The sequence below is a fragment of the Eriocheir sinensis genome, chromosome 43 (genome assembly GCF_024679095.1).
Source record: "Eriocheir sinensis breed Jianghai 21 chromosome 43, ASM2467909v1, whole genome shotgun sequence".
Lineage (NCBI taxonomy): Eukaryota > Metazoa > Arthropoda > Malacostraca > Decapoda > Varunidae > Eriocheir > Eriocheir sinensis.
In genome coordinates, this window is record NC_066551.1 from 6,917,732 (window position 1) to 6,928,689 (window position 10,958).

The 10,958-nt window shown below is 38.3% G+C and overlaps 1 protein-coding gene across 1 annotated transcript; it reads right to left on the bottom strand.

Moving 5' to 3' along the window:
• Positions 1–1,159: 1,159 nt before the first annotated feature.
• LOC127010406 (ERI1 exoribonuclease 3-like) lies at positions 1,160–10,190 on the bottom strand. Its single transcript, XM_050884449.1, has 6 exons — positions 9,779–10,190; positions 7,454–7,614; positions 7,024–7,158; positions 4,220–4,420; positions 3,777–3,873; positions 1,160–3,168 (listed from the first exon to the last, which is right to left on the bottom strand). Exons 1-6 carry the CDS (start codon positions 9,828–9,830, stop codon positions 3,086–3,088), a joined length of 729 nt encoding a protein of 242 aa, XP_050740406.1. The 5' UTR covers positions 9,831–10,190; the 3' UTR covers positions 1,160–3,085.
• Between the last annotated feature and the right edge of the window lie 768 nt (positions 10,191–10,958).

The window sequence follows — 10,958 nt, forward strand, 5'->3', positions numbered from 1 at the left end:
ACGTAATGACCTTCTTGCAGCTCTTAATACTTTCCAGTGCAGCGTTAACATATTTTTTTTCTCGTTTCAACTTGCAATACACATTTGTAGCCTACTCCTTTACCGCAAAGTTATTTTCTCCTACAAGTCTGCATATTAGTTTGCATTTGCGGTAAAGTGAAAGGACTGACTCATGCAGATCCACACTCTAAACGTAACTGGCTTCCACTACGACGTACACCCCAAGGCCACAGAAAAGATTACCCGGGTATTCAAGGGTGAATTTCCGTTCGCGTGTTGCAGAAGTTATGGAAAACTATCACGAGGGTTACAAAACACTACATGAAAATCCCAACAGCGACTTCGACAAGAGGCTTTTCAAACAGGCAAACTGAAGTGCCGATACGCTTAAAAAGTACAAGCTTCCTTCTCTTGCACCGTGGCCCCAGCTTTCACAAGTCGAGTGCTCCTCCCGGGAAGTCCCGCGTGACGTCATCCAGCAATATTTTCCCACTTCCAGGCTTCCAAGTTTGCCGCCTCCAGTCACTGATCCTACTTTTTCCGTTAAAACTATGATTAATTTACACAGAAGAGAGAGAGAGAGAGAGAGAGAGAGAGAGAGAGAGAGAGAGAGAGAGAGATAACCTGAGGAAATTCTGCACCCATGTTATAATCATGTTTCCTGGAACCTTGTGCGTGTCCTAGTGAATCCAAGCATGGCCTCGAGAACTGATACTCAATTTCTATATTTTCCAAGTATTATAACTTCACATTAATGTTGTGTTACATATAGGCGATACATTATCTTCCTTTTTTACTGTGGAAATATAAAGGTCAACAAAATATTTACGGGATGATAAATTTGAATACTGAGTCTGCATAATTGGCTAGGTGAAATAAATACTATAACTCCTTTGTAATTGTGTTTGGCCAAATTCAGCTTAATTGGAATCAACCGTTGCTGTACCAACTTCCTGTGAAACAACTATTTAAGTTTTTAACCAACTTGTTTGGACAGCAGCTCAGGGTCTTGTGAAATCAACAACTGCAGTAAATACATGAAAATCACTCCAAGAAAATATCTTACAAGTGTAAGAGGAGATAAGCACAATACCTTTACAGCTTCCACTTTGGGTCAATATCCTTATACTTTCTTGATACATGGATGAAAAACTGCCAGTATTTGGTTAGCTTTTATTGAAAAATATTGTACAAAAGTCAGCAGAGCATTCACAGGTACAATCAGGTGTCCTCTTAACACCCAGAGACTGAGGTCTCATACTCCTGGGGTGGGAGGGGCAAAGGAGCTAAGAATGTATAATAAAACAGTGTTGTCCAAACTGGGGTCCGCGTACCCCTCGGGGTACGCAGCATAGATCAAAGGGGTACGTGAAAAGACGATGAACACACACACACACACACACACAGCAGAAACTTCCCATGTTCTATGAAGGAAAAGAGAGAGGGAGGGACGGTTGGTTACCTAAGAAGGACGCGTATTGTACGTGTACGTAAATATAATGTAATGTAATGCAAATATGATATATATAATTGACTTTAGTCAGCCATAGGGGGTTCGTAACAGTGGGAGAATGTAATAAAGGGTACAATAGGCGAAAAAGTTTGGACAGCACTGTAATAAAATATAGGCGTCGTGGTGAGGGATGGATGTCGTAGTGGTGAATGAACAGGCACCAGTAAAAGATTTGTTTTGCTCAACTCAGTGACATTTGAGTATTTGCATATACAGTCATACCTCAGCTTATAAATTTAATTCATTCTGGAATTTTGCTTGCAAACCCAAAATCTTGTAAACCCAAATGAACGCACACTGTGGTGCTGAAAACACAAAAATAGCTCACTAGAGCCCAAACGAGGGTGAACATGAGTGCTACCTCTGCGAGTGTACAACACAGAGAGAGGCCCCATTCCCATTGTTTTCTACTCTGAGTGCTCTCATCGTGTGGTGAACTTTGGGATCCCACGCTTGCGTCTTTGACTTGTACCAACAGGATGCTCATACATGAAGTCACAACTCGTAAATCAAGGCATTTTTTGCGATAATTTTTTGCTTGTAAGTCAAAACATCCATAAACTAAGGCACTCATAAACTGAGGGTTACTAGTGCCTTAGTTTATGGGCGTTTTGATTTGTGTGCAAAAGAAAATCACAAAAAATGCCTTGGTTTACAAGTGTTGACTTGGTGTATGAGCATCATGTTTGTATGAGTCGAAGACGTGAGCGTGGGATCCCGTTGTTCGCCGCAAGACGAGGGCGCTCAGAGCAGAAAACAATGGGAATAGGGTCTCAAGCTGGTATCAGACTCGGCCTTTTTCTCCAACCGTGTTGGTGGTAGGCGCAACTGGCAACTCCGACTTTTCTGGGTGTGCTTCACATACATCCAAGGTCACTTGCTCATATCCACAACGTAAACAAACCAGTCGTCCGGTATCAACATGGCACCATTTGCCAAAGTAAGGGCTATTGTGGCCTGTGCTGTTGTACTCAAATTATGGACTTGTTGCTGAAGTTAAATGGAAGGAAGAAGCCGTTGTGGGTATGATCATGGCTTCAAAGATGGGAGGACAGGAGTGTTTACCGGAACCAAAAACTCACTCCCGGTTGGGGTTATGGGCAATAGTGGTTGCTCCTAGGTCCAATGGTTGGAGGAAAACGCCAAGTGGTACACTGCCTTAGTCCGCTTTGTACACTTGCAAAGGTAGCACCACACGTTCGTGTCCACGTACGTTTGGGCTCTAGTGTACGATCTTTGTGTTTTCAGCACTATAATTACTTTTATTCTGTACAAAATAACATGTAAAATGATTTTTGTTAATATTTTGGGTGATATGGGATGCATTAATGGAATTCCCATTGATCTAAACAGGGAAATTTATTTTGGTTTATGAGTGTTTTGATTTGCGAGCAAAATTCTGAAACGAATTAAACTCGTAAACCGAGGTATGACTGTATATATATATATATATATATATATATATATATATATATATATATATATATATATATATATATATATATATTGGTCATCAACGACTAGTGCATCTATATGTGATGTAGTATGCCACTTCCCCTGGACACAGCGAAGTCAGTCAATGGAATAAGTTGGCAGAAATCGACAGTTCAGGTCAGCAAGAGCCTTCAAAATCTTGGCAATATTTATACAGTCATCTGGAAAAAAATACAAGTATGTAAGAATATTGGTCCCACTATTAGGAACTAGGGAATTAAAATATCTGAGCACAATGAGTTCTTGTTTAGAACATACAGCCCACTAGTAAATCCTGGTTATTCCATAATTAGACATCACTCAAGAATTACCATGTAATTAGGGAAAGTTATCTAAAAATACTGTTGAGGAACTTAAGTTCATATTCAAAGATTACAGAATCCCTACAAATCTCTAAAGAAAAAACAGTGAAATAATGAGTTTGCATCTGAACCAAGTAGTTTGAAGCAATAGCTTGGTATTGGGTTATCATTTATCAATTTATGAATGTTTTTATTTATTTATTTTTTATTTTATTTTTTAGTGTTTAACATGAGTAATAATGTATCCTAGGTTTGTGATAGCTTACATTTTTTGTGTGTGTTTGTAAAGGAAACAACCTTGGGGTGTTTACCTCCTTCATGGCTTTGTTTGCTATACCACACTCGCAACTTGTCCACCATGTTTTTAGTGCTTTTTGCATTATTTTAGTTTAAAGAGAAACATTAAGAGAGAGCCATTGCTTTTCACCACTCCCATTGCACCACTCCTTCACCAGCCAGCCACTCACCCAGACCACTGTGGAGAACACCCTCGTGTGTCAGATTCAGCCCCTCCAGCATGGGCAACATTCCCTTCACATATTCCCCTTTCTTGATGGCATATGACTGAAAGAAAAAAAGAAAGGTTCATTGAAGGGATGTTTTGCTAGATATAAATAGTGCAACTTATATACTTATATAGGAGAGGCTTTCAGTTCAGTTATTAGAAAAGATGTTTTGCTGTGATTAAAGAGTTACTTGATTAACTTTACTGACCTGAAAAGGAAAAAAATTCAAAATGATTCATATGGAGGATAAGTGTGGCCAAGAGCTAAGTCTCTCAGAATAAGGTGTATGTGGAAGAAGACTTATGCCTCCCTTATGGGAATCCTGAGCATCATACACCAGAATAAAGATTATAGATTTACATACAGAGTAACATGGACTTCCTGAGAAAGAAAACAAAAGTAACCTTTTTGATGTTGAGCCATGTTTTGCAGTAGTAAGGGACGGGTATGTTGCAGAGGGCACACTGGGACGGCAGCATTGTTAGCAGATCCCAATCACCACACGTCACAAACAGAAACTCCTTGTCCAGTCCAACATCATTCTCCATCCATTGTTTGAAGTCCTCAAACACTTCTTTAAATGGCTTTGCCTTATCTACATCTTCCTAAAATAACCATTAAAATATCAATTACAATATAATAATACTGTAATAATAATAATAATAATAATAATAATAATAATAATAATAATAATAATATGAATATGAATATGAATAAAAATAATAATATTAAATAATGATAGTGATATTAATAATGGCCAAAATATGTGTAATGATACAAAATACTACAAAAGGATCTCACCAGTAACAACTTCAAAAAATAACATTTTTAACAACAAAAGAAAGTTAGAAAAGATACCAGGTTTCTACAATAGGATTTATATTCTTTACAAAAATGAATAATTTACTGGAAAGAAGCATCTGAGTACATCTTGGATAGCATTTGTTTGCTACCACCTTGATGATGTGTGCCTGGCTGAGGCAGGGGGCAATTTACGAAAGGTTTACTAGTGCTGTCACCTCCAGGATACTCACCCATTTTTGCCACTTGAAGCTGTCCAATCACTACTTTTTTAATGAAATAATAATAATGATTTACTGAACATGAGTATCAAATAACTCCCTTTTTAAAGGAGTTAATGAAATGTTTGATGTGATTATTGTTCTGAAGTTTGTGTATTTTTATTATATAGAAGCTACTTTGTCATCCCACTGGCATCATCCTCACTGTGGCCTCACACCTGGCACACCCACTTCCGTTAACACATTACCAAACCTGTCAAAACCAACCCTTACAATTGCTGGTTACAGAGGCAAAAGTATCACACACCAGTACATACACCACTTTAAGCCACAGACCATGAAAACTTCTTTGCTATTTGGTAACCAAGGGAACCAAGTTTAAGAAACAATACTAGGGACAGGTAAATGAGCATTTCTTTTACCCACAATACATCATGCATTGTCTCTGAATCCCAAGCCACATGAGCTGGGTGTGGGAGGCCAGAGGGGGACGGAGCCACTGGCACACCACAGCAGCCTCTATGTGCAAGCCTTGGATAGAATATTATGCAAACACCTCTTCAACCTTTTAAAGTTGATTTTCATATTTCCTATGCTGGTTCAATAATGATTCTTTTTATTTGGATAAAAATAGAAGGGATAAGAGGAATTCATATGGGAGAAACTTGTAGAAAGTTCTGTGGTGGCACCACGAATAAATCCTTTATACATGCATTTTGATATCATGCAAGTAACATTTTCCATTATAACAGATCAGGCACCAATTAAATGTTACTGGTGAGGTTCTACCGAAATAATAATAAAAACTCATTTCACTTCCTTCATCTGTCACCTGATTTCAGTGTTCTATACCAGTGGTTCCCAACCTATGGTCCATGGACTGGTGCTGGTCCATGCCTTATGATTTGCTGGTCCGTTAAATTGCTTTACTAGTGACTTTTAGTTTTGTTCATGATTTAAGAAAATAATAATATGACAAAACCTATTTTTTCATATAAGTATTTATAATGGAATAAAAATTGAATGAAATGTTTAGAGTATGCTGTAACACACGCCGGAGAGACGAGGAAGAAAAAAGAAAAAAAAGAAAAAGAAAGAAGAGAGAGAACAAGAGAAAAGAAGAATGATAGAAGAAAGAAAAAGAAGAAGAGCTAAATTTAGCGAGAGGGAGTTCGGATTTCTAATTTCATTTGTAAAACATGAAATATTACGTTTTGGTGTATTGATAAACCTTTCAATAGTACATGAATCTATCACCATGACAGCTAGTTTTTTCCATGTCAACTGTGGTACTAAGTGCTGTAGTTAGTGTAGCATTTTTCCCTCATGGCGTCCATTTGAATAATTTACCCTTTACAATCACTTTACTTTGTATAATGTGAAACTTTACATTACATGGTATTGTCCCACTGAATTTTAAATTGCTAAAACAATAAAATATGTAGTAGGACTATATAAATGTCAGTGTATGCTTGGATCTATGCCTATGGCACTGGTCCGCAGAATTTTTTCACTTGCTCGACTGGTCCGTGGCTTTGAAAAGGTTGGGAACCACTGTTCTATACTATACAATACCTCAGTCTCTTGAATCCTTACATTGTATACAGTACAGATGCCACTATTCTTGAGTCTGTTCACTTCAATTGTTCTCCCCAAGACCTCTCTTTCTGCTTATGTAATGACTTGGCCAAGATGAAAAAACACCTAAAACCACTCTTAGCCATGGGATACCCTATTGGCTATGTGGGTAGTGATAGCTTTTCATTTTGATAGTCATGGTTAGATTCCTGGCCACAGCAAAGCTTCTTTCTCCCACAGCTTTAGATGAATTTTTCATGCTTCAAAATGAGAACTTCAGACTCATGCTTTGAAAGCATTCTCCTTCCACCTGCCATGTTTAGCACCAAGATTCTTTCAAAAAGACCCCATGTACCCTCTAAAGTTATTATCTATATATTTTAAGGATTTCACACATTTAACTTTCTTACCTCAAGCAAACTCAAGACCAAGATTCTTTTAATGAAACTCTAGATCCTCTAAACACCTAATGTCCTTTATTTATGAGGAATTTTAAAGTTCCACCTACTCTCTAACCCTGCAGTAGTCTGGCCTTTACCATAACAGAATTCAAAGTCTAAAGATATGGATAAAAATATACTGCACATGAAGCTGGACATCAACACAACCTGTTGTATCTTGGTGAGCTCAGTGCAGAAGTCAGTGAGTTTTGGGTTATGTGTTGGCCGCACAAACTGCCGAAATCTGCTCTCCTCCTGATATGTCTTAGCATTCACCTTCAGTACTGGGAACTCAATGATCTCCTGAAAGTATAAAATTATTAAATAAAATAAGAAAAAAATGCAATTATAAAAATTCAATACTGACAGCTCAATAGTTTCAAAATATTGGGAACTCAGTGACATCATTAATATATATAATGGTCAAACACGATGAATTTTAACTAATTTGACATAATGCTGGTTAAGTGACATATATTTCACATACTGTGAACTGAAATTATCTTTTATTGACAAGTGATTTATGTTAAATAAACCTGACTAGCAACTCTTCATTGATTTGTGTAGTCATAAATTTAGAAATAAATTTGCCTTTTACCTGGGGCTCAAAATGTTTCCCTTGCTCACATGTTGCCTCAAAATCAAGCACAAGGAAATAGTCATACTTCTGAGACATCATTATTTTATTAGATGTCTGCTGTTGTTGCTGCTGCTTCAGACGAGAGTTGAAATGCTGGAGTGACACTCTACCTCTACTACCTGTCAAAAAAAATCAACATTAGGAATTGATTGTTACTAAAATGCAGCCTTAAAACTTTAAAGTTTTTGACTTATTACCTATAGTCTAATTCATATTCTTATGCTTCAATAACCATACTACACTAACTACGGTAACACATTACACTGATTTTACTAAAGCAAAAATCAATGAACCCATATTCCACTAGTCCAAAAATCCCAAAATCTGAACTTTAAAGGCAGGAAATGATCATAAATAGCAGCATAAATTTCTGCAGGCAAAAAATAATTATCAAGGATATTACTGACAACAACCTATGTTTCCTATATTGTTTTTGGCATAGTATTGCATGGGTTGGAATGTACTGTACAGTAACCATCTCTATCAAGGAAGGTACTTATTTGTTGCCTTCAAAGAGATGTCCTCTTAACCAAAAGGATTTTGTAGTCTTTTCTGCACCTGCCAGGCTTTTGGATAAATTTGTGCTTTAACTTTTTCTCAAATTTATCCTCTTCAAATTTTTGGGAAGGTAATATAATTCATTATATTCTCTGGAGAATGTGGGCCATCCTTGCATTCTATGAATATGTACGCTAGCTATACTCAACCATACTCCACCACATGACTGTTGGATCAACTGTTGTATACAACTGTTCTTGGGGAAGAGGGGAGATTTGTTACTGTTTATACACATGATGGGTTGGTCCAACTAGGAGAAGCAATGAGGCTGAATAATTCTTAGTAGTTAATGACAACAATCTTCCCTACAATGGAATGGAACCTGTTACAAGGGAGGTGAGACAGCCAAATCTATATCATCGCAATGAGCCAAAGAGATGTACCCTGGGCCCAGAGGATTTTGGGGTCCTTTAATTGTGTATCAGCTTGGTCAGTACATAGGTATTTATTTCCAGAAATTGAAACTGATGTATGACAATGTATCATTACAATGCAAGGATTTGGATTACTCTGTCCTTACCCAGTCCAACATTGCCTGCAGCCTTGTTATGCACCCCCTGTTGTCTATGGTAGTAATGGTAACAAAATCCTTACTAGCATATTTCTGTGATGCACCTCTACCAACAATGACAGTTTGTGTAATAACTATGGTTGACTGGACCCTAAAACCTTCACATATGTAACTTACAGTATATATGTATCCTTTGCAGTGCAGAAGGAATATTTAAGTGTTTAGGCATAATTGTCCAGATCTACCGTTTTCTTTAATTTAATGTGAGCTCAAAAGAGCTCAGCGCCTCCATGGTCTAGTGATTAGCATGCCTAGCTACCAATCCACGGGTCTGGGTTTGAAACCCAGCCCCGGCAGTCACAGCAGTCAGCGTGCAGCTAACACAACTGTTCATTCTCCCTTTCAGGCTGGTCGATACATGGGTACTTGGGGAAACCTGGGGAAGGTAAACTTTCATAACCTGGATGTCAAACTGGCCTTGTGTCATGGGGTAATGGGTTCTTCCTACTACAGGATCAAAGGCCAGTGCAACAGAAATGAGCACTGTGGCCACACGCAGCTATAGTGTGTGCCCCATCTAACTATCAAGAGAGATGATGGTCTCTTGAGTCTATTTCTATGGAAAGATTGCAGGTACATTGCTTAGTACAAGAGGAACTGGGGGGTTAGTTTTCCAAGTATCAACAAAACCACACAGGAAGAGGTTGTTATTTCCCCTTTTTAATACAAAACTCTAGAATTACACCCATTTTTTAAGACAGAGATAGGCTAACACTGAACCTATTGTGATGCATTTTCTTAACCAAATAACAGAATCCCAGCCTAACCTAATGGACTGTAAGAATCACTAAAGTCAGTAATCTATCACTGATATCACAGTAACCCATAACCACTAAAATAGCAGCATATCGCAGCCTAATAAGTCATTCAAACTTCAGAAACAAAATAAGTTATCACAAGTGAGTTGATGAAAAAAACGGGGTACATTTTCAAAGGGAAAAGAAGGTTACAGGAAAGTGGGCGTGGCTGCCCTAACTCAAGGTGAACAAGGAGATAACACATAACTATAAATAACAGGTCAACATCCCATTACTAATGACGTTCGTACAAATAACATTAACCCGAAGTGAATCACCTTTATAATTCACGCCAGGTTAACTAATTACGGCAGCTGTGTCCTCTATTACAGAACATATAAGTGGGAAAAGACTCACCCGGGCCAGCACTCCTCCCAAACGCCAGGAGATAACGAGATAAGGAAGGCATGTAGGGCGTCACCTCGGCACCTCACTCCCCTGTCGCCGCGGCCTGCAGATATTTATTTCCTGGGGTTAAACACATCAAAGACCATCAAGAACACTGCGTCACAACTGTAAACTCTTCTTCGGTGATACGCAAACGGATTACCCAGATTGAAACTTATCTCTGGCCTGTCCCGTGTTGCTGCCTATCAGTCACCACCACAATTTTCAACGTGTTCGATAAGAGGTGGCGGACAAATCTCGCCTTATATATTCCATGGCTAGAGTCCCTTAATTACCCACAGCCAAACTCAAGGATGCTAGACTATGGGAGGAGGAGCAGGAAGAGGAAGGGAGACAGAGGAGGTTTATGTCGTGTTGTATGGGAAGATGTTGGGAAGAACACAGCTCACAGGAGAAGGAGGTCAAAGTGATGATAGTCAAGAAAGAGAAAGAGGAGGAAGAGTTAATTAGTGTGATGGTTGTGGAGGAGGAGGTGGATATATATAGGTTCCCTGCCCCTGGGCCCTAATTGGTCAAACTTTCAAGAGTTCCAGTCAAATTTCAGAAAATTTCGGCCAAATGCATGCGGAGAAGATATAAATAGTAAAACACTACATCTTGGAAGAAAAAATAATGACATGTATACATAAGGTGCTATATACGATACAAGACTCCAAAATATACTGAAACAACCTTGATTATACTATAGGCTACTTGTTGCATGTCTCGATCCTGACTTGTATGAGACGATCGAGTCAGATATGGGGGAAGAACGATCACGAGGGTGTAACAAAAAACGCCTATATTATCTGCCATATCATTAATAAAATACCTAATGTCCTCTTGATGGAAAAAGGAAAAAAAATGGGAACCGTTACTCTAGGCTGGAATTCTGTCTACCTATGAAGCGTGGGGGGATTTTCGATTCTTGCAGACCTCGATATTATATTTTTTATGACTAATATATAGTGTTTCTTGGCTGCCAATACGTACTGATTCTAATGGTGTGGTATTTAATAATGAAAACTATGTGATTACGATAATATCAGGTGAGAAACGTTGCCCAAACATAAATTAACCTTTGACGTCATGAATGCCTTAATTGGAGGAAGAATACATGTATTATTCCTCCAAGATGAATGCAGTGATT

Bases quoted from the DNA above. Each gene is read 5' to 3' on its own strand.
- LOC127010406 (XM_050884449.1), bottom strand. From the start codon at position 9,830: ATGCCTTCCTTATCTCGTTATCTCCTGGCGTTTGGGAGGAGTGCTGGC. The intron at 3,874-4,219 runs GTTACTTTTGTT...TTTTTCTTTCAG, and splicing joins CATGGCTCAACATCAAAAAG to TCATATGCCATCAAGAAAGG. The intron at 3,169-3,776 runs GTGAGTGGCTGG...ATTTTTTTCCAG, and splicing joins TGTTCTCCACAGTGGTCTGG to ATGACTGTATAAATATTGCC.